The 23,161-nt window shown below is 52.6% G+C and overlaps 1 protein-coding gene across 4 annotated transcripts in view; it reads left to right on the top strand.

The window, feature by feature from the left end:
* The window catches only part of Cxxc5 (CXXC finger protein 5), a 31,401-nt gene extending 18,554 nt beyond the window's left edge, over positions 1-12,847 (top strand). For all 4 annotated transcript variants that reach the window (XM_027400774.2, XM_027400772.2, XM_027400773.2 and 1 more), the window contains exons 2-3: positions 9,534-10,587; positions 11,834-12,847. In XM_027400774.2, the coding sequence (XP_027256575.1) occupies positions 9,688-10,587; positions 11,834-11,878 (945 nt within the window). In that variant the 5' untranslated portion in view covers positions 9,534-9,687 and the 3' untranslated portion in view covers positions 11,879-12,847. The remainder of the gene's footprint in view (positions 1-9,533; positions 10,588-11,833) is intronic.
* Positions 12,848-23,161: the final 10,314 nt, after the last annotated feature.

The following is a 23,161-nucleotide window of genomic DNA, read 5'->3' as shown; positions in this document are numbered from 1 at the left end:
CCCTTCTGGGGCATGTGCCCCAAAGCTGGCCGCCTTTCCCAGGCTGAATGGCTGCCTGCCTGGCTTAACCCAGACAAGCCTGGAGCCTAGGGTCCACACAGCCAACCAGAGGGGCTGGGCAGAAACTGATGAAGGGCAAGCTGGGGACGGGGGTGGGGTGGGGTGGGGGGGTGTCGGTCAGTTGAGCTTCTGGAGTGTTGCTTTGGTGACCTGGACCACCCAGTGCCTGTCAGCTTTGCCAGGACTTACAGTGATGATCTTATGCAGAATCTTGGGATTGGGGGATGCCAGCAGGTGGAGGTCAGAGTCTGGACCCAGCAGGACCTGTCTCACTGCAGTGAACTAGAAGTGCCAGCCTTAAATCCTGCTAGCTGTGCTGGGGGCCATGCAGGCCCTGGGCACTCAGGCACACTGTTTGCTGAAACAGAATTTCCGTGCTTGTGTTTTTCCATAATTATATTAGCAGGTGGGATTTTTCCTCGGGGAAGCACTTTGAGGGGGAGCGCCGTGGCTGTGTCCCCGCCTGCTCCAGGCGTGAGCTCACACTCAGCTCTGCCCGCCTGCCTGCCGTAATGATTTTTTAATTATGCAGCCAGTGCTCGGAATTGCTAATCCACCTCTAGCCCAGCGTCCCCTGCTGCAGCTTACACCCCAACCCCTTGCTGCCAACCCCCAGGGGCAGTACCCAGCTCTATACCCATCACTGCATGCGGAGGGGCACAACTCCGCCACGGTGGGGGAGAGTGGGCCAGGAGGAGTCATGGGGGTGCCTATCCTCCCTCTGCAAGACACAGGGCTTGGGGATACAGTTCTCTTTGTCTCCCACTCCAGCCCTAGTCCCAACCTGGCTTGCACTGGCCAGGGCAGCTGTGTCTCTGGAAGAGGGTAGGGGAGTGATCCGTGCCCATCCCCAAGAATGTGTCCACATCAACATCAACCTTAGTCTATCCCTCCTGTCTTGTGTGACCCCAAGGATGTAATCATACAAGCACTATCTTTGTTCCTGTCACACCTACAGTCACACTCGGCTTCACGTCCACACACACTCAGACACACCTGAGGTCTGGGGTACCCTCAGGAGACCCTGTAGCTGGATCTCTCTCTCTCTCTCTCTCTCTCTCTCTCTCTCTCTCTCTCTCTCACACACACACACACACACACACACACACACACACACACACACAGAGCACCTCCAGACCCACGGGCTGTCTGTGCGCGCACACACACACACACACACACACACACACACACAGAGAGTCACCTCCGTCAGACCCAAGGGCTGTCTGCCTTCCTTTTCCTAGTGGGCGCCTGCCTGTGGCTGGCCTGTAAGAGCCTCAATCTACCCTGGCCTGGGGGAGTTGGGGGGTAGGCTGCAGCATAGTGGCAGCGGGTGGCTGCAGCTTCTCTCCAGGCGCCCAGCTGTGGCATCTGTCAAGGTCAGATAGCGACTCCGGAACCAGCCAGCTTGGCCCCATGGCCCCTCTCGCCTCATTATTTTTGTGTTCCGGGGCTGCAGCGACACCTCCCTCCTTCTCTCCCTCCCCTTCAGTCTCTTGCCTCTTGCCTGTCTCCCCCACGCCTCTGCAGGGAGGGCCTGCGGTCTGGGGGCTTTTGTTTTCCAGTTTTTACCATGCTCAGGCCAGGCAGGCAGGCAGGTGGCTAGATGCTGACCAGAGCTGTTGGACCTTGAACGACAGACAGGTGCCTCCCTCGTGGCTGGGTTTCTCGGCTAAAACAGTGAATTAGTTTTTCATGGGGACAAACTGAACCTAGTTGCAACCCAGCCCCCACCTCACCCCAGGCACACCTGTGGGCAGCTTCCTGTTTCCATAGGGGCCTGGCAGCGGGCACCAGTTCCCATCTGCACCATCCCCATCACACTCAAGCCCCGCCACAGCTCACAGTGCGCACACTGCTGTCTCACAGTTAAGACAGGTGAACACACAGACCTGAAGAACCCGCAGACACCGACCCACCCACCACAGTTAATGCTCTGCTTGCACACAGCTCTGGTGGCTGTGTGTTCTTCGGTGTAGTCCAGGTACCTCCACCTGTGTTGGTGTATAGCCATGAGTGCAGTAGCATGACAATATAAGGTTGGCCCTTGGATTTCATCTGTACCTGGGCACACCCACAGCCTGACGCAGTGTAAATGTCTGACAGGCTTCTCCTGGTGACACATAGTCCTGCTCCTCAGGATACACACTTGATGTCACACTCCCTCCCAGGTACTCTGTGTTTCTTAATTATCTACCCAAGGGGCTTTTGTCCCCTGAAATGTTGGTGTACCCTGCTTGTCCAGAAAGTGGGAGAGGGTGGTTTGGCAGATGCACTGTCCCACCCACCTGGCCCAAGAGCACCCTGGTAGAACAGGGTTGGGGTGGTTCCCGGTGGGGAATGTGATGGCTTAGGTGCCTCGGCTTCTGTTTGGGGTATGTAAATATGGGGTTTGGGGGTATGACTGGGATGTGGGCCTGTTCCAGGTCCCCAGAGTCTCTGGGGCAGCCACTCACTTCCCCCTCCAGCTGTGAACTGCTGTGGTTGTCCCTGGAAGGGGGAGAAGCTGGAGGCTTAGTGGTGGCTGGACACCCCCCACCCCCCAGGAAACTCAAAACCCTGGGCCAGCCGGGTGGCGGGTTGGGGCCAGCACAAAGAAGGCCTCTGTGCAGCCTGGCTGGGCTGCCCACAGGATTCTGGGGGAGGCATCAAGAGCCGGTTTCCGTCCCGTTCTGCTTCCTGCGGAGGCTGCCGGAATGCCCGGAGCTCTTGCCCAGCCAGGCCCGTCCGGCCCACTCGTAGCCCCTTACCCTGTCTTTCCCTGGACTTAGGGTATAGTAGGAGACTTTCTGGAAGTATGTGCCTAGAGCCTGAAAGCCACTAGAAGGACCCTTGGGGAACTGAGCCTTCTAAAGCCTCCATGTGCCCTGGAGTCACACAGGTTCAAACCCTGACTCTGCCACCTACTGACTTGTGACCCTAGGCAGATGATTTCACATGATTTAGCTAGAAGGCTGTAGTGAGAATCCAGTAATAAACTATAAGGGCTGGGTGTGGTGGCTCATGCCTTTTATTCCAGTATTTGGGAAGCAGAGGCAGGCAGATCTCTTTAGCAAGAGGAGAGAGAGACCCTGTCTCAAAACTGCAACAACAAAAACAAAGTACAAGAAAAAAATGCTTAGCATAGTGCCTGGCTTGCTGTCATGTCCCCTTAGGCGAGCAGAGCTAAAGGGCGCCCAGTAAGCCAAATTTCCTCCGTGGCTTGCTCAGAACCTTTCCCACCTGCAAATCCTGTGACTAGCTCTGGCCTCCTGTCAGACCACAAGGTCACTAACCCTCCATGGGAAGCTGGATGGGAGTCAACTCTTCCAAACCTTTTAAAAAGTTATTTAACTTAATGTGCATTGGTGTAAAAGTTTCAGATCCCCTGGAACTAAGGTTACAGTGTGAGCTGCCATGTAGTTGCTGGGAATTGAAACCAGGACCTCTGGAAGAGCAGCCAGTGCTGTTAACCTCTGAGCCATCTCTCCAGCCCCTAAACCTCTTTTGTATCTATCGTCTTCCCCTTCGAGCCCAAGAGTTTATAGAGTGAGGATCAAGAACCTTCTCCAGGGCTGGGGAGGTGGCTCAGTGGTTAAAAGCGCTAGTTGCTCTTACAGAGGTCACCAGAAATGCACACAGCACATATACTTATGTGTAGGTACTCGTACATACATAAAAATAGAGTAAATTTCCTATTCTACAGATAGGAAACTGATGTAGAGAAAGGGCTAGTTCAAAGTTCATGGTGAGGGAAGGCCAGGTCAGAGCCACAACACAGACTTTAAGACTCATTGCATACTGTTACTGTTGACACAGTTTGGCCCTCTGGCTCTCAGCTAGCTTTCTCTGCCTGTCCTGTGATGAAACCAACCAGGACAGGAGCTAAGTAGGGACATGGGCTACATACAGTCTTAGGTGAGTGTCTGTTAAGGCAGCAGGTGTCATTCTGGGAAGCATTTAGTTCCAGATCCAGAGACACCCAGGGGAGAGTATCATTTTGTCCATACTAGCCAACTGACCACTTTGTCTACTCTCAGGGCAATACAGGACATACTCAAGGTGTTTATGAGGAGTATGGGCTGAGGCATACAGAAGAAAGGCTATGCCCTTGTTAGCTGTGGTCCAAGGGGTCCCATGTGATGTATCAGAAAAGAGCTCAAAGCTCATGTGCTAAAATCACAAAATGGGGAAGGGCGTTCCTGGGCCTTTGCTGTATTTGGAGAAAGAACCTAGCTCAGGGGAGGTGCTGGGAGAGAAAGTTTTTAGCAGAGTGGCAGGCTCTGCCTCTCACTGCCTAGAGCCCAGGTGAAAGCACACTTCTGGCCAGGGCCTCCATCGGAGGTTGTTTAGGGAATTCTATAGGGAAGAACAGAGGCCCGTGTTGCTTTGTTCAAAGCAGAAGATTTAAGCCAGAGGTCATGGGTTCACAAAATGACTGCCACAGTCCGAGAGTGGTTTTGTTTGTGTTTGTTTGTTTGTTTGTTTGGGGGAGGGGCAGATCTCACTGTGTAGCTTTGGCTGCCCTGAAGTTCCATGTAGACCAGGCTGGCCCCAAATTCCTGGAGATCTAGCTGCTTCTGTCTTCTGAGTGCTGGGATTAAAGGCGTGCACCACCACACCCTGCCCCCCTTTATTTCTTAAAGTTTTGAAATGTTAAATCTAAAAGATCCCTGGATGGTGTCCAGGGCATATCTCACCCCAGTCAATTGCTAAGTGCTTGTGGTTGCAATGGCTGTACAGGTCTGTTCCTTCATACTGGATGTGTGCTCAGGTCTCAGGCTACAGCCGCATTTCCTGACTCCAAGATTAGCACCCTCGTGTGTGTCTTGGGCCCAAGAGGGCTCCCGACCTCTAGAAACTTCCCAGACTGAACTATGGTACTCAGACAGAACCTCTTCCTCGGCATGAGTGGATCCACCCAGTTCAGTCGCTGGAACCTGTGGTCTGGGCTCCCTGCCAACAGCTGTCTGTCTGACCTTATACTGCTCACCAGCAGTGCTCCCCTCTATACCCCAGGCAGGTAGAAGGGGTTCTAAACCAGTGTGTACTCTGTAGGGCTAGCCCATTGATGCATTCTGCTTGGCCAAAGCCCTGCCATTAGTACAGGAGGCCTTCTTCCTCCCACAGACAACATAGGCCTAGAAGGTTCTTAGACCCAGTTCAGTAGAAGAGGCATAGCACCTTGGGGAACCTGCCCCCAGGCAGGATGGTACTTGCATAGTTCTAAAAATGCAGTTAAATCATTAAACCAGTGACAGGAATGGTAGATAACACCTGTAACCCCAGTGTCCAGGAGGCGGGGCTGTTGGAGCCTCCCTCCCCAGGAAAAAACATTGAATTATATGTAAAAGTCCTGTCCTTGACCTCAAGGCTCTGTCCAGTTGGGACCTTGCAAAAGCCTATACCTGGCCCCTGCTTTCACCCAGTTCTTCCCAAAGCTTTCAGCATGGGACTGGTGACTGCTCCCTAGCCTTAGCTCTACTTAGGCAGACTCTTCCTCTGAGCAGACCCTCTAGCATCAATTAGTCTACTTTCAGGTCATACTGGCTTCTTACCACCCCAGCTCTCATGGACTCCAGTGTCTGTGACCTCCTTCCCCTCCTTCCACTGTAGCACAGGTAGCATCGGGTCACTATTGGGATAAGTAGGAAAGGGGGCTGCTAAACATTTAGAAGATCTAGCTGCAGGCCTCCTAGGAACACAGAGCATCAGCCCCTCCCAATATGCAAACTCCTCCCCCATGCAGTCAGCCTCTTCTGGGGCGGAGGGTGGGGTGAGGCCACTGCCACTATTCTGGTGACCTCATTGCCAGCTGGCATTATGATGTCACTGACCTAGCATTCTGAGTTCCTGCATGTGGATCTCTAAGCCTCCAGGTGGGGCACTCCCCAGGGGGCCTGTGACAGCTCACCCCTGACCAGGAAGAGGTGACAGGCATGGTAACAATTTGGTGGGAGGGCAGTAGGACAACTGGGCCATTTTGCCTTGGGCTGTTGTGTTAATTGCCCAAGTAGAACAAAGGCAGTCTTAGAGCAGGTGATCAACACTTAGCTCTGGGTTCAAGTTCTGCCACTGTTAGGCATTAGCTGTTGGTGTTAGGCTGACAGCTTGAGCTTTTGTGAACCTTGTTCTCTTCATCTCTGAAACCGGTTATTGGTCACTATCAGCATATGAAGCATGCAAGTTCCACAGCACAGTAGGTGCTCGATAAATGTGAGCGGCTAGCAAGGGGTTCTTAGTTAAATGTTAGCTGGGGTACTGGTTTGAAGAGGACAAGGTTTGTACCTTCAAAGGGTAGAGGTGGGAGTAGCTCCCACACCCCCTTGCTTTTCCCTGCTTCGAGCATCCAAGGTCTTAACCCCCATGAGGTACCGAGGTCTGGGGCAGAACTCTTGTGTCCCCAGCCCTCCTCCTTCCATCGGTTCTCTCTGGGTTTAGGTTAGACGTGGTCTCATCAGGTGTCCCTGATTATCACTCTTAGGGTCCTCCCTCTGTGGATATGTCCAGCTGCTTTCTCTTGGCTCCATCATTCCCATCCCTGATCCCTCTGACCTCTAACCGTGACTCGGGTTCATCCCACCAGGTCTTGTCTCTCACCCATTCCTGAGTTCTATTGTCAGCATTCTTTGTCCTTAACCACCTGTCTCCCCCTCACCCCCCAGTTCTTTGGGACTAGTTCCTTCACCCCTAGGCTCTGTCCCCACCCGTCAGCCCCTGGTCCCAGCTCCAGGCCGCCGGTCTCCTGCCTGGACAAAGGGGTCCTTTGTGGGCTGACCGCGGCTGGCAGGGCGGTGGGGCGCTGGCTCCGCATTGCTGATGAAACGGAGCCCTTTGTTGTCCCTCCTCAGGCGCAGTATTTCTTTTTGGGGGCTGGATGCGTTCCTGGCAGGGCGGATGATGGATGCGCCCGCCGCTGCCGCCTGCCTGCCCGCCAGCTTTCCCTCCCGCTCATTCCTGCTCTGCTTCAACGCGGCCCAGCTCTTCCCCTGCTGCCTGGGTATTGCCAGGCCCTTCTTGGCCTGGGAGGGGTTGCTCTGTGCCTTGCTGTAAAAGGTGGGGGCCTAGGAAAATGTCCCCTGTGTTCTTTCCCTCCCAATAGGTGAGATGGGGCCTGTAGTCAGGGGTCCTTAGGGCCAGTGAGGGCATCAGCCTTTCTCTAGGTCTGAAGGGGATGACACAGCCACAAAGGCAGGTTTAGAAGAAGCCTGGGGACTAGGCCTAGGCCGTGAAGACTAGTTTTGCATATCTGCTGTCTGAGTTTGAGGACCATTGCCCCTGTGGCCAGTCCCCATGTGTATCCTCCCCCACCTTCAGTTTCCAGGGCTGATAAACCAGTGTTCTGCCTGAAGCACCTGTTTGGTGATATATCACATTCTCAGTCCAAAGCTCAGTGTGTCTTCAGACCTGAGGGACCGAGAGCAGGTGGTCCCTGGGAGAACCAAAGTGAGAGATGGGGAAAATTCTTGGAGAGGACTGGAGATAAATAAAACAACAAGACCTGTTCCCAATGTGTAAAAACTGGGGATGGGGACAAAAAAGCAGGAGCTCAGCCTGAGCAAGTGAGCACCAGCCCTGAACCATGCTGCTTGCTGTGTTGAAGGGAGCTGACTTCTAATTGACCTGCCGGCCCTGCACGCAGCGCTGGCTCCTGGAGCTGGTGGAGGGAGGGAGAGCTTGAGCAAGCAAGAGCAGCGTTAATGCGGCTATCGATTTCTGCCACCAGCCAGCAGGCCTTAGAGGCGGGGGACACATGGGCTTTTGCTCCTGTCGCTCCAGCCCATAGACCTTTTCCTTCTTCTCTGTCTCTGTAGTTGGGGATGCTGGGTTGTGGCCCTGGGCAAGGAAGTTAAACTCAATGAGCAAGAGCAAGAAGAGGTGATTTGGTGTTTTCTGACTCTTTTGCACACCCCTCCCCATGCATACCCAGGGTCATTGGTGCCAGAGGGACCACTGGTCTCTAAGGAAGGAGGTCTGAAAAGGTAACCTAGGCTGGCCCCTGGGAGGTAAGATAGCACAAAACCCTCAGCTAGAATGGTCCCCTTTCTCTTATGGCCTGACTTCTGACCATGCCTTCCTAGGATTGTCCAGGTGGGTTCCAATGTGCTTGATTCTTCCTCATTGGTGCCCTGGGTGGACTTAGCTCCATGGAGACCTGAGGAAGAACTTATGAAGTGAGGCTTCAGGTTGCCTCCCCTGAAGCGTTTCAGTTGGGTATACTAACCACTCTTTGTGGGTACTTGTTTGCCCACAGAGTAGAGGGCCTATGGGTTACAGGTTTACCCCTCTGTAAATACATAGGGTTGGACTGCACGATGGGGTACAGGCTGAGTATCCAGGGCCTGGTGGGTGTGATGGGGTTGTCTGGGGACAAAGATCTGATGTGTTCCCAACTCTTAAGCCCAAGGCAGGGTGGGGTTCACCAGATGTTCAACTGCCCCTTGAGCCACCAGCTGCTCAGGGGGTTGGGCCTTGTGCTCTCTCTCCTCTCCCTGAAGCAGGCCTAAAGGGATGGGATGCTAGAGGGCCAAGACTGATGAGGAAGTTGCTACCCTGCTCCATCTGGACCTGGGGGAGGGGGGAGGCTGGCCAGTCACATGCCCTGCTTAAGGTCAGAGTTCAGAAGCCCCATCCTGGGAAAGGCCCCGGGCCTCAGAACTGTGCAGGTGGCCAGAGGACAGGCTTTTGCTTGCCTCCACCTACTCCATCACAGACCTTTGGGTTTTCACTGGAATCTCTATCTACTGTGCTACTTGTCAGGCCTGTGCCCTTCCTCTGCCTGGAAGCCAGGCCAGGACATAGCAGAGACCCATAACAGAGCAGGAGCTGAGGTGATAGCTCTGGCTTGGGAACAGAGGAGGAAGTGTGTGGAATATAGGTGTGTCTTCCCACTCTTGGAGGGAGGAGCACTTCAGGCCCCATGCTCCCCCTCTTTCTTTGTTCTTTAAAACAGGGGTGCTGTACTCCATCAAACTCTGAATTGAACAGAGCAGCCTGAATCCTTTACTGCAGCCTCCAAACAAGTGTTCAGGGGCAGCTGTTGGGATGTTGCGGTCTATATCTTAATGGTCTATATCTTTACTCCTCTCTTTTAGATGGGTGGCGACCAGAGATGAGAAAGTGGAGGTGATTAACCCTCCAGGGTTAGTTAGCCTCGCCAGATCTCCTGCCCCCACCAAGGACTTTCCTTCATTAGTAGATTTAGATCTTCATAGAGCACAACTGGGTTGGGGCCACCTGGCCCAAACCTCCCTGAGCCTCTCCCGGTGTCCATGTGCTAGTAACTCTCATAAGCCTTGTCTCTGGCTATGAAATGGATTACCACTACCACTTCCTAAGGTTCTGCTGAATCTTAGGTGAGATAGTCCAAATAAATTCTTCGCCAAGATAGGCTTGGCACTTAATGCCTTATCAGGCTTCCGGTTGTTACCATGGTGATACGGGTGGTAATGCTGAGAAGGAGGGTTTACTGACCTTGTCCCCACCTTTCCCAACAGAGTAAAGACAGTTCTGCGTGGACACTTGACCATGTGCCTGCCCTGAGCGAGGCCCACCAGGTATCTCTATTGTGGGCAGCAGAGCTACGCACTCATCTGTGAGCCCCCAGTTTGCAGGCTCTCCCAGCAGTGGGGTCTGGGCCTCGGCCCCACCATGTCGAGCCTCGGCGGTGGCTCCCAGGACGCCGGTGGCAGTAGCAGCAGCACCAATAGCAGCAGTGGCAGTGGCCCAAAGGCAGGAGGGACAGACAAAAGTACCACAGTGGCTGCGGCCACACCAGCCTCAGTGGCAGACGACGCCCCGCCCCCTGAGCGTCGGAACAAGAGTGGCATCATCAGTGAACCCCTCAACAAGAGCCTGCGTCGGTCCCGCCCACTCTCCCACTACTCTTCCTTTGGTAGCAGTGGTGGCAGTGGAAGCCTGATAGGGGGAGAACCTGCTGACAAGGCAGCCGCAGCCGCAGCCTCCCTATTGGCCAATGGTCATGACCTGGCTGCGGCCATGGCCGTGGACAAAAGCAACCCTACCTCAAAGCACAAAAGTGGTGCTGTGGCCAGCCTGCTGAGCAAGGCAGAGCGGGCCACAGAGCTGGCAGCCGAGGGACAGCTGACGCTGCAGCAGTTCGCACAGTCCACAGAGATGCTAAAGCGCGTGGTGCAGGAACACCTGCCACTGATGAGTGAGGCGGGTGCTGGCCTGCCTGACATGGAGGCTGTGGCCAGTGCCGAAGCCCTCAATGGCCAGTCCGACTTCCCCTATCTGGGCGCTTTCCCTATCAATCCAGGCCTCTTCATCATGACCCCAGCTGGTGTGTTCCTGGCTGAGAGCGCGCTGCACATGGCTGGCCTGGCCGAGTACCCCATGCAGGGAGAGCTGGCTTCTGCCATCAGCTCAGGCAAGAAGAAACGGAAACGCTGCGGCATGTGTGCGCCCTGCCGGAGGCGCATCAACTGCGAGCAGTGCAGCAGTTGTAGGAACCGAAAGACTGGCCATCAGATTTGCAAATTCAGAAAGTGTGAGGAACTCAAAAAGAAGCCTTCCGCTGCTCTGGAGGTAACAGCACCGTAGAGGGAGGTGTGCGGGCTCTTCCATTTGTCTGGCAATTCAAACCTACCCCCCGAGTCCTGGAGCCCACCTTTCCTGCCTGCAAGTCTGGGGGATACCCAGCCAGTCCTAGGGCCTGGAGGTCTGGCTTACAGGTACCTGTTCACTGCCCTAAAAGTCAGAGCCACATCCTGAGATGCCAGCAAGCCATGGCTTGCAGGTAGGGGCCTGGCATACCCAGTGAGGCCCTGGGACTTTGATGTCCCTCCTAGGGCCTGGATCAGGTATTTCCATATAGGTACCAAGTCTGTCTCGTGGACATGTCCTAAAGCGGTAACCTAAGACTCTTGTTGTGTCCCTAGCCCATCTGAAAGGTTCTGTCTGTAGACCCTGTGGCCTTGAGAGTAAGCCTCCCAGAGTTGCCACGCACGCACGCATGCACGCACACACACCAGGCTACCCAAAATAGAGCAGTTGCAGTGCTGACTGCCCTGCCTGGAGGTGGGGAGGGGCAGCTCACTCATTCATAGCTATGAGCTTCGCATAACTGTAGGGGTCTGTCTATCCTTGTAGCAGAGCCTGTCCCTGTGTCCCCAGATGTGGTAAGCTAGCTGGGTTCAAAAGCAGCTCTGCAATTTGCTATCCCTGCGACTAGTCCCCACCCCCTCTTAGAAGTAGGCTTGACTCTATTATAATGGTTGGAAAACAATGGTGTCCCAGCCATGGCCTTTTGCCACCTTGCTGACCGCAGCCTCTCTTGTGTCTTGCTTACCTGCCAGCACGCAAGGCACCTCTTCCAGTGTAGACACCCACATGTACACATGCCCCTCTCATCAGTAGGCTTGTCTGCTTCCTGAACCCCAGATATCTGCCTCCCTATCACAGTTCCATATATACCACACAGTCCAGCCCAGTGCAGGCACACAGCAGTGCTTACACTCATTTGACAGAATGCAGCTGTGGCCCCCGGTGTACTGATGATTTCTGAGCCAAGGGAAAGGGGTCCAGAAGGAAGGCTCCTGAGTGCAGTGGCTCAGGAGGCCTCTGGGTGCTCTGGGCCCTTGGGTAGCCCAGTGGGTCATGGCTCCTTCTTTGGCCAGCCTATCTTGGCCAGGATAACAGGAACTCTTCGGGGTAACTGCCCGTTCTCCATGCCCATCCCTCCGCCATTGAGCCGGCCACGGGGAGCTTCTTGCACCAGGTCCACCGGGACCCTGACTGAACTTTCTCCTTGTTTTTGTCTCCCGCCCGCCAGAAGGTGATGCTTCCGACGGGAGCCGCCTTCCGGTGGTTTCAGTGACGGCCGGGAACCCAAAGCTGCCCTCTCCGTGCAATGTCACTGCTCGTGTGGTCTCCGGCAAGGGATTCGGGCGAAGACAAACGGATACACCCGTCTTTAGAACCAAAAATATTCTCTCACAGATTTCATTCCTGTTTTTATATATATATATTTTTTGTTGTCATTTTAACATCTCCACGTCCCTAGTATAAAAAAGAAAAAGACAAAAATTTAACTGCTTTTTCAGAAGAAGAAGAACAACAAAAGAGGTAAAGACAAATCTATAAAGTACCGAGACTTCCTGGGCAAAGAATGGACAATCAGTCTCCTTCCTGTGTCAATGTCGATGTTGTCTGTGCGGGAGATGCCGGTTTTGTGTAGAGAATGTAAATTTTCTGTAACCTTTTGCAATCTAGTTACTAATAAGCACTACTGTAATTTAGCACAGTTTTAACTCCACTCTCATTTTAAACTTCCTTTGATTCTTTCCAACCATGAAATAGTGCATAGTTTGCCTGGAGAATCCACTCACGTTTATAAAGAGAATGTCGATGGCACCGTATAGAAGCCCCTCTGTATCCATCCATGTGTGCAGAGCTACAGTCAGAGCCCACTGGGACTGGGAGTTCCTGGCCCAGGCCCCGCCATGTTGCACCACCGTCCCCTGGCTGGGATCCCCCAGCCCAACAGTGACGGATTTTGGAGAGATGAAAATTCTATTCATTCGTTGATCACTGAGATCTGGGGAGCCCACATCTCAATCCTGGCTACTTCCCCTAGAGAAAATAAGCCCTCTTTTTCCCCTGCCTTGCTCACAGCAACAGAAGAAAGGGCTTCTCTTCTTGGTCCCCTGCCTATCATCGGTAGTAGGTGCCCAGGGGGCTCCCCGCCTGTGGCCAGCTCCCTGCCGAGGAACATGCTGTTTGTATTGTTTTAGGAGACCAGGCTGTTTTGTGAATAAAACTGAATGCATGTTTGTGTCATGATAAACACTGCTGGCTTCTTGCTCTTGGGTTTTGGGGGGCTGGCTGGGGGCTGTGGCTGGGCTGGGGGATTATGTGGGACTATCTTGAGAGAAGGGTACCCTGAGGAAAGCTAGAGTTGAGAGTCTATCGGAAAGTAATGTTTTTTTTTTGTTTGTTTGTTTTTTGTTTGTTTTTTTTTGGGGGTGGGGGGGAAGTAAGGTGAGAGCAGGAACAGCCATCCTGGAAACAGCATGGAACTGTATTTATATGGAAAGCTTGGTGCATCCCAGGCCGAGAAACCTAGTCCACTAGGAGTGTCACCCACCTTGGCCTGACCAGTGCCAGGCTGCCTGTGGTATTGGGGTGGGCTGTCTATCAGGGTCTTTTTGCATAGCAGCTGATTCATACCCACCCACCCAACCACACAATTCCTCTGGGAGTTGTTTTCTCCTGGGTTTCTGGATGGCAACTGTGCCCTCAGTATGGCCTGCCCTTGGACCCTTTCCATTCCAGCCTGTGTCCAGCCTCCAGGTGGTCTAGAACCATAGAAGCCAGGTATCTGGGAAAATGAAGCCAGAAAATGACTTCAAGGCCCATCATCTAGGCCAGGGCAGCCTTAACAGAAAGATGTATCATTTGAATGCTACTCTCCATGTCCTTGGGGCTAACCTGAAGGTTGAAGCCTAGCCTACTACTGGAGGAGGGTCTCCCCCTCCCCACACAGCGGCTGCTCTGAACCTGGCAGAGATGGAAGCTAGACTTGCAGAAGAACTTCCTGACAAAGTTTCAGGTGGGTGAGGACTTTCAGAACAAAGGACTGTAAGGCTTTCTAAAGCTGAGTGGGTGGTGAGGTAGAGAGATGGGCTGTCTCTGCTATTGTTCCTGGAAGGGGAAAGAGGAGGTATCCCTGACCCCCAACCCTTTCCCTGTGTCACAGGCTCCCTTGGAGCACCAGGGGCTCAGTAGCCTGGCCTGGCACAGCAGGGGGAGGCAGGGGCGGGGGAGGCAGCTTTCAACTCCATCTCTGCCTGGGAAGATTCCCTTTCATGTGGCTGCCTGTGATCTCTCCAGGCGGCTCTGCCAAAGGGGGGGTGTCCAGCAGGGAGTAGGGGAGGTGTTGCAGCTGGGGGCACCTCACTCCAGCACAAGGCAAACTGCAGCACCTCCAGAAACTCCGGGAAGGGAGGGTTTACGAGGGTGTGGGGACGCTGGCCAGCAGGGGGCACTGGGCTAGAGGCCTTTGCTGGCAGCATCCCGGCTGCAGATGGCCCAGGCCGGCCCTCTGGCACACCTCCAGGTGTGGGGTGGGTGGCTCCAGTGCCAGTCTTAATGGGAGGGGATGTTGTGACTCCACTCGCCTGGACCCACCCCACAGTGCAGAAACACCCTAAGTTCAAAGCCCCTCACTTCCAGTTTCAGCCTCTTAATGTACCCAAGGGCACCGTAGAAATGGAAGCCAGCCACAGTGTCTCTGGAGGAACCAAAGGGAGGGGATGGCTGCTGGGGCCAAACCTTGCCCTGGAAGTGATTTTTTTCCCTGAAAATGGCCTAAGGAGGCATCATGAAAGCGGGGCCTGGTGCATAGTAAGCACTGGTGAGTGGCAGCCGCTATTTTAAAACTATTCACAGGGCTGAAGAGGTGATTCAGTGGTTAAAAGTGCTAGCTGCTCTTACAAAGGACTAGAGTTTGGTTCCCAGCATACATGGCTCACAACCACCTGTAACTCCAACTCTGGAGGCCCCAACACCCTCTTCTGACCTTCTCAGGCACCCATACATAAACACATGCGTGCGTACACATAAAAATATTTGGGCCAGCTGTGGTGGTGCACACTTGTAACCCCAGCTGTGGAGAGGCTGAGACAGGACAGTCTGGGCTACAGGCCCTGTCTGAAAGGAACAAAACAAGCTGTATGGTGATAACGTACCTCTGATTTCAGCACTAGGAAAATGGAATCCGGAGATAAAGAAAACCTTAGTTACATAGTGAGTTTGAAGTCATCCTGAGCTACATCAGGCTCTGTCTCAGAAAAAACAGTGTAGTGAGGCACACCTTGTTATTGTTTTGTTTAAAAAGAAGAAAAGAGAAATGTTGAGACATGAGACATAAGACTATAAGTTTATTATAAGGCCCGGCAGAATGGGGAGACTAAGAGGAGGAACAGGGGTAAATGGCTGACCGCCATGGCCGGTCGCCATAGAGAGACAGAGTGGGGAAACAGAGAGCGGGAACAGAGAAACAGTGTAAATGGGCAGGGGCCTATCTTTTAAAGGGATCCTCTGCACATGCGTGCAGACTTAGTTCCCATGAAACCTTGGGCTGACCAGGGTTCTGCCTGAGTGGATTCCACCAGGTAACAGGGGCAGGCCAGCATAATGCCTGAACCTTTCACACCTTAATTCCAACACTCAGGGGGCAGAGACAGACAGATCTCTTGATTTCACAGCCAGCCTGGTCTACAGAGTGGGTTCCAGGACATCCAGGGCTATGTAGAAAGACCTTGCCTCAAAAAGCAAGACTTTGTGAGTGTGTGCTTTTCCCCAACTCACCTGCTCACTCCCATTCTTGGGAATGTCTTTCCATTAAACATTAATTTATGTGTGTGGGTGTTTACCTGTATATAGTCTTTGTACTCCACATGGGTGCCTGGTACCTGTGGAAGCCCAAAGGTGTCAGAATCCAGGATACTGGAGTTACAGGACATTGTAAGCCACTGTATGGATACTAGAAACTGAACTCTGATCCTCTGGAAGAGCAGCCAGTGCTTTCAACTGCTAAGCCCTCTCCCCAGCCCCAAACTGTTTCTTTAAAATCATTCACTAGCTCTCTTTAAAAGGCCCTGTTAGCTGGATCTGACCTTGGCATTCTCCCTAACACCCTGTCGCTTGTACAGTCCGCCCCTGCTGCTCACTAGCCAGCCTGTCCTACTTCCTGGCCATATGGGTAAGGTCTCCAAGCCCTGTAACCTAGTCTCTGCACACCTTTGAGTCTCCTTGTCACATTCAGAGTCTGCTGTCCCTTTATCCCTGTCTTGCACCTCTCCTGCTGACAAAGGACACTGGGGTGGAGGTGGTGAGAGCCCTTTCCCTGCCAGGAATGGAAGTGTGGCCTCCAGATGATTTGGGAGCCTTCACCCAGCATCCTATACCCCCTCATGAGTGTCTGGGCATAGTGCGGAAGACAAGTCCAGCAACATGGACTTGTGTGTGTGTGTGTGTGTGTGTGTGTGTGTGTGTGTGTGTGTGAGAGAGAGAGAGAGAGAGAAAGAGAGAGAGAGAGAGAGAGAGAGAGAGAATTTAAATTTTTTAAAAGATGTATTATATATACAGTGTTGTGCCTGCTGGCCAGAAGAGGACACCAGATCTCATTATAGATGGCTGTGAGCCACCATGTGGGTGCTGGGGATTGAACTCAGGACCTCTGGAAGAGCAGTCAGTGCTCTTAACCTCTGAGCCATCTCTCCAGCCCCTAGAAAGACTCTTTAAAGCCCAGAAAAACTTGTGAGGTCGTGTCCCTGAATATGACTTTGTATCACTGAGTGTGACATGAAAGTGGGCCTGAAACACTGTGGAAGACATTTAAGACCTCATGTGACCATGGAGTCATGTAAGAATGATGTAGCTGGGCGGTGGTGGTGCATACCTTTAATCCCAGCACTCGGGAGGCAGAGGCAGGCGGATCTCTGAGTTCGAGACCAGCCTGGTCTACAAGAACGAGTGCCAGGACAGCCTCCAAAGCTACACAGGGAAACCCTGTCTTAAAAAAAAAAAAAAAAAAAAAAAAAAAGAAGAAGAAAGGAAAGAAAAGAATGATGTCATTGGGATGTTCAGTGATACTGTTTGTGATCCTGTGACCCTTGAACAATCCTGTACAATTGAGTGTGTGACGTTGGGTCATTCTGTGTTTATGGTATTGAACATACAATGTTGTTATATATTGTGCAGCTAAGTGTCCATATCTGTCATGGATGTGGCTCTGAGACATCAGAGACAGAATGTGTGTGATGTAGGTAATGACCATGTGTGGCCTGCATATTGTCCGAATAATGCTGGAGGTGTGCCCATGGGATCACAGGGGTACAGACCCACTACCCTATGTGTGTGTCTATCCACGGCATCTCCTGCCCCCACCCCTCACCCCCCCCACCCCTGACAGCTATGCAATTCTAGGGAGAGCACAGGGTTCTGGGGCATCTCATCCCCAGTATGGATCCAGAGGCCCAGGCTGCATTGGGCGCTGGCATGGGGGCAGCAGAGGCTTTTCCCATAGATGAAATGCCCTCTCCCAGACCTTCACTGCTGGCTTCAGCTCCACAGAATACCCTGGCAACTCTAACTGCTTTGTTCTCTGCGGCCGCCAAAGGCCTCCCTCTTCAACCCCAGACTGCCCAGCGCCTGCCAGGCAGGCGACCCTTCCCCCATGGCAGCCAGGCTTGGTATGACCCACCGAAACCAGCATACACACGCACGCACGCACGCACGCACGCACGCACGCACGCACGCACGCACGCACGCACGCACGTTCCATGTCTCTGTCCCATGCTCCAGGTCTAACACAGCCTCCAGACTGACCCTGAGCTGTGAGCTTGGTGTGCAAGAAGAAGGAAACAGATCAGTCTCTGGGTCTGTGCTGGGTGATTGTAGGTCAACACCTGGGTTCTGGAAGGGTACAACTTCCCCTTGGCACATGGCCAAGTTGGAAGCTCAGCCTTCAGTCCAGACTGGTTTCCATTTGAGTCAGTTGAAATTTCTTTGGCTCAGGTAAACCATCAGGATTGGGATTATAATCCATTTTATATTTGAGGAGTAATGTGTGACTCGCCTAAAGCAAGATGGTGATTAGCACCCAGGCTCCTGGCTCCCCTGGGAGGAGAACCAGCTGCCTCCAAAAGAGTTGGGAGGGGGCCTGGGAGTCTTGACATATGGATTCCTCCCCATGTACTTACTGGTCCTGGTGTCTCACAACCACTATGCTGTGTGTATTTCTCCTTGCTGGATGACCTTGACCAAGTACCCTTGCCTTTGTTCTGGAAAGAAGGCAACACAGCCAAGGGTTGTGCTTTGACAAGGTGCTTTGCAAAGCAACAAGGTCACCTCACAGTTAGTGCAAAGATCCACAGCAAGGACATGACTGGTGATCCTGGGGGCAGATTTGGGCACGGAGGCCCAGCCTCCACTCCCAGCCCAGCCCAGCTCACACTGCTACAAAGATATCGCCATGGCTCAGCTGTATCAAGGCCATTTAGGTCTGACCTGATTGCACTACCGGCTCCCACTCCCTTCCAGGTGCCAGAGATACACAGATGGAGGTCACATACACAGCCCTCCCTGGCCCCACACTGCCCACCTGCTGGGCTGCCACTTCTGACAAGTATAGCTGTGGAATGGACAGGCAACAGTAAAACAGGTCTCGACGCCAACACCCTGCAGATGGGAATTTGGCACCAAGAGGCCTTGTTCCCCAGTGTCACATAGCTCTGCAGTGTATCCTGTCCCTAAGGGCCACACCTGCCTTGAGGTCTCTGCGTGTTGGGTAGGGTAGGAGGGTCTCCTGAGACTGCTGGCCAGGCTGCCAAGCATACACTCATTTCTCTGTCTGCTATCTACCGTCTTCCAGCAGCACTAGAATTTCCCCTCTTCAGAGAACAAGGGTTGCTGGGCATTGGTGGCACATGCCTTTAATCCCAGCACTTGGGAGGTAGAGGCAGGTGGATCTCTGTGAGTTCCAGGCCAGCCTGGTCTACAGAGAGAGTTCTAGGACAGCCTCCAAAGCAATACAAAGAAACCCTGTCTCGAAAAACAAAAACAGAGACGGAGGACTGGCTTTGGAGGCAGCAGGGGGCATGAAGAGGAGATGGGCCAAGTCCTCCAGGGCTTAAGGTCTGGGTATTGGAGGATTTGATCTCAGGGAGGTCACTAACCCTGCCTCAGATGCCAGGCTGTAGGGGTGCACATCTGTTTCCTGTACCTTCTGACCTCCTCAGCCCCCTGACTCCCACTGGCTCAGTTGCCTACATCTCCCCTGTCCCAGACCTCTCTGGGTGACATCACATGCTGTCAGGGCTATGGTCTTTCGAGTCCATGAAAGGTGTCATTGACACCTGTCACAAGAAGTGTGCTAAGGGGCTGGAGAGATGGCTCAGGGGTTAAGAGCACTGACTGCTGCTCTTCCAGAGGTTCTGACTTCAATTCCCAGCAACCACATGGTGGCTCACAACCATCTGTAATGTGAAATGGTGCCCTCTTCTGGCACATACTGTATATATGATAAATAAATAATAAATAAATAAATAAATAAAGTGTGCTAAGAAACATCTGTGGAGCCAGATGTGTGGAACAGGCCAGTGCAGGGAAGGTGGGAGCAAGAGAATTAGGAGCTCAAGAACAGCCTGGGCTACATATCAAAGATGCTCTTACAACGAACCTGTGAGCTAAATAAAACTCATCTTTCCTTCTTGGGGACTTTTTTCTCTGTGCATTTTTTTTTATCATAATTGAGGTCCTCTCCATAAATGAGGGAAACTTACTAGGAGCCTCCTTGGGCAGAGTGTGGCTCAGTGCTTTAAATAGCATGTACAATGCATTGGACTCAGTTCCCAACACTTCAGACCACCAAAAGCATCCATAGCCTGTGGTTAGAAGTACTGATCAAACCCTCCCACCACACAGGGCACTAAGCTTGTGACTGTTGAATCAGGCACTGGACCAGTTCATTGCATCCATATGCCCAGAGTACCACGAGGAAGGCAGTGATCAATTACCCCCACTTTATAGATGGCAAAATTAGACCCAGAAAGAGACATGCAAGGTCACACAGCTGCTTTTGTAAACACTTGGTTATGCTTCAGACTTTGTCTGGAAACAAACCTGCCAGGCCCAAGCCCAGTGGAGTCAGGAGATTTGTTTGTTTGAAACAAGGTTTTACTCTATCCCACAAGGGACCCTCCTGCCTCAGCCTGAGTGCTGGGATTACGGGCATATACCACCACACCCAGCCCATAAAATTCTTTAACCAAATGTTCTCAAATCAAGAAAGGTTTAGGAAAAAAATAACTGAACAAAAGTGCTGCATAGGGAATAAGGGTGTAGCCTAGAGCAGCAGGTGTAGAAATTGTGGGGGTACAAAGTGGGCATAGCCTGAGCTCACACAACTCCTCCCCTCCTCCACCCTGGAGAACCCACCCCAGCTCCCAGGGCCCCCTGCAACAATAGAATTGACAGGCAGCTGCTGGGGGCCCAGAAGACTGGCTGCTGTGAGAGTGAGGGCAAGGGCAGTGCCCGATCTGCAACCGTTGATAAGGCGACAGAGCCCTCGGGAGCAGGGACACGGTGAAGCCATGGAAACACGGCTGAAGTGTGAGGCTGGCTCAGCCGCTTCCCCAGGTGGCTGCCTCCCAGGCCTGGCAGGGACCCAGTAAGACAAGTCCAGCCACAGGCTATGTCTCTTCCTGCCATCCCAGGAGCCAGCCTGGGCTGGTGGCTGCAAGTATCACTCCAGCCTGCCTTCCTAGGGTCGGACTGGGGTCAGTCAGTCTTTGGAAATTGGTAGAGACGACCAAGGATGGGCAGGGTGTTCCACCAAAGCCTGATTCCCCATTTAGCTCCTCCCAGTGTGCAATCCACTCCTCTACTATAAATATGTGTGTATTATTTACCTTTAGCATTTTGATAAATCATAATAGCAGAGACATCTGCTGTCAAAACTGCAAACTGCATTTTTGGCTCGGCTTGTGGATGATCAGGATACAGACCGGGGTGCATAGGAGCTGACAATCATCGGAAAGTGCTAGGTCTTGAAGGAGACCATTGGTCCATCTTTTGGGGTCCTTCCTCACTGGCTGCTAGTCACAAAACCTCTCCAGAGAGGCTGATGTTCCTGCTCGCGCGAGCGCGAACACACACACACTGTTCCTGATTCCGGCCTTCCTCAAAATTAATGCAACAGTGAGAGCTGCCGAGAAGTCCCCTGAGCAGAGATTAACTCATGGAGCATTGCGGGTGGGGTTGGTCCTGGGAGGCTGGAGCGGGTGTGTGTGGGGGGGGTGACGCTCGCTCAAGCCTCATAAGATTAATCATCTTGCAGCTGGCCTCCTCACATGGGTACCCAGTACTCAACACTCCCCAATGCCACGACCCCAGGAAGGGCTTTGTGTCAGGATCCTTCTCTGCCTTTCAGGGTCCCTACAGTCGCCTGTCTAACTCTAACTCGTGGGAAAATTTGGGGATCTGAGGTCAAGTTCCTTTTGCCTTTTCTGGCTCCTTCCTGGAGCAGCAAGCTTGTGTGGTCTCCTTGGTTTTAGTCTAGCTCAGCAGCCCTGAGAGGAGGAGGAGGCTATGGCCTGCCTGCCCTAAATGTACAGCTGGAGTTAGACACCCCCAGGGCCTGTTTATCTGGGGAATTCAAGAGGTGGTGATCTGAATGTTAAGCTCCCCAGCCTGCCCCTTCCTACTCACCTAGAGTGGCCTGGAGGTGGGGAGCAGGGGACATCCTAAGTAGAAACAGGGCAAGGGCCTGTTAGTAAAGCCCTAAGGTGAGGAAACAAAGTGCAGGCTCCTCAGTCAGTCACCCCACTTTAATCTTCAACAGGTTGCAGAAAATGGGGCTCAGGCTAAGCCAAAAAATAGACAAGTTGAGTCACCTTCTACCTTCCTGTGCTTACCTTCCTCCATCCAAGAGGTCCCTGGCCCCGCAGAGGTCCCATTGGGTGAACTAACCAGTGTGCTTGCTTGCTGGGCCTCCTGGGTAAAGAGCAAGATGGTAAGGGGGAGGCCTGGCCTCTGGTGAATGTCAGGTGCTAAGTGGTGCTGGAATGGCTACATAGGCCCGTTTCAAACAAGAGGTTGTGGAAAAACTGTTAGGTCTGAGCTTGAGGGTCCCAATGTTGGTGCCAAAAGCTGGCGACTACTGAGCATTGGTACAACAAAGGGAACCAAGAAGGGACTCCAGGAAGTCACAGGAAAAAAGGCTACCCAGGCATGGTAGGGCATCATTGTGTTGTCATGTGTAGGTTCTTCGATGGGCAAGGGGCTGCTTCCCCCAGCCTCAGGTCACTCGTCAGACATTGGCATCACACCTCGGAGACAGTGAGGGTAGAATAAGCCTATGTAAAAAACCCTGAGAACTCCCTCAACTAGCTATGTGTGGGAATGCATACCTATAAGTAAGTTCCAGGCCAGGTTGGGCTGTAGCTGTTGAGACAGAGAGAGAGAGAGAGACAGAGAGCATGACCTTGTTGAGACACAGAGCACTACCCCTCACCCTCAGACCCACAGTGCAAAAGAGACATGAGTGGATAGGAAGAGGCAAAAGCCAAGAACAAAGATGGCTTTCTGGAGATGAGCAAAGGCCTGGCTTCTTTTTGTGTCAGAATGAGGCTTGCATGAAGGTATGTATATATACATGTTTATATGTACCAGTACATGGGTGTCCTGGTGGAGGTCAAAGGTCAACCTCAGGTGTCATTCCTCAGGAGCCATCAAAATCTGTTTTTTGTTTGTTTGTTTTTGAGACAGAGTCTCACTGGAACCCAAGGCACACCAATTTGTCTAGGTTGGCAGGCCACCAAGCCCCAGGGGTCCACCTATTTCTACCTCCCCAGCTCCAGAATTACGAGTGTGTGCAACCACACTCAGGTCTTTATTTTATTTATTTTATATGCATGAGTGCTTGCCTTCATTGTATGTCAGTGCCCATGGAGACCTGAAGAGGACATTTGGTCCCCTGGGACTTGCATTATGGATGCTTTTAAACCACCATGTAGGTGCTGAGAATTGAACCTGGGTCCTCTGGATAAAGCCAGCAGTGCTCTAAACCACTGAGCAAACCTCTCAGCTCCAACCATATTGTTTACTGCTGTTGCTTCTTCTTCTTTTTTTTCTTTTTGGTTTCTTTGTTTTTCGAGACAGGGTTTCTCTGTATTGTATTGGAGGCTGTCCTGGAACTAGCTCTTGTAGACCAGGCTGCAGCCGGGCGTTGGTGGCACACGCCTTTAATCCCAGTACTCGGGAGGCAGAGGTAGATGGATCTCTGTGAGTTCGAGACCAGCATGGTCTACAAGAGCTAGTTCCAGGACAGCCTCCAAAGCCACAGAGAAACCCTGTCTCAAAAAAAAAAAATAAACAAACAAAATGACCTGAATAGGGATGGCCTACAGTGCAGATAATCAGGGTTTGGGGTCCCTAGAGTCTTGCGCTTTTCCGTGCCTGCCTTCTCTTGACTTAGCTTTGGGTTGATGGTGACGAGGAAGGCTGGTGGGGACCTTCCCATTTCCCTCACTGCCAACAACAACCAGATCTCAGAGCCCTGAGCTCAGCTCATTCTCAAAGCTAAAAATACCAA

Source organism: Cricetulus griseus, chromosome 2 (genome assembly GCF_003668045.3).
Source record: "Cricetulus griseus strain 17A/GY chromosome 2, alternate assembly CriGri-PICRH-1.0, whole genome shotgun sequence".
Taxonomy (NCBI): domain Eukaryota; kingdom Metazoa; phylum Chordata; class Mammalia; order Rodentia; family Cricetidae; genus Cricetulus; species Cricetulus griseus.
This window is presented reverse-complemented; position numbering and strand designations above follow the sequence as displayed.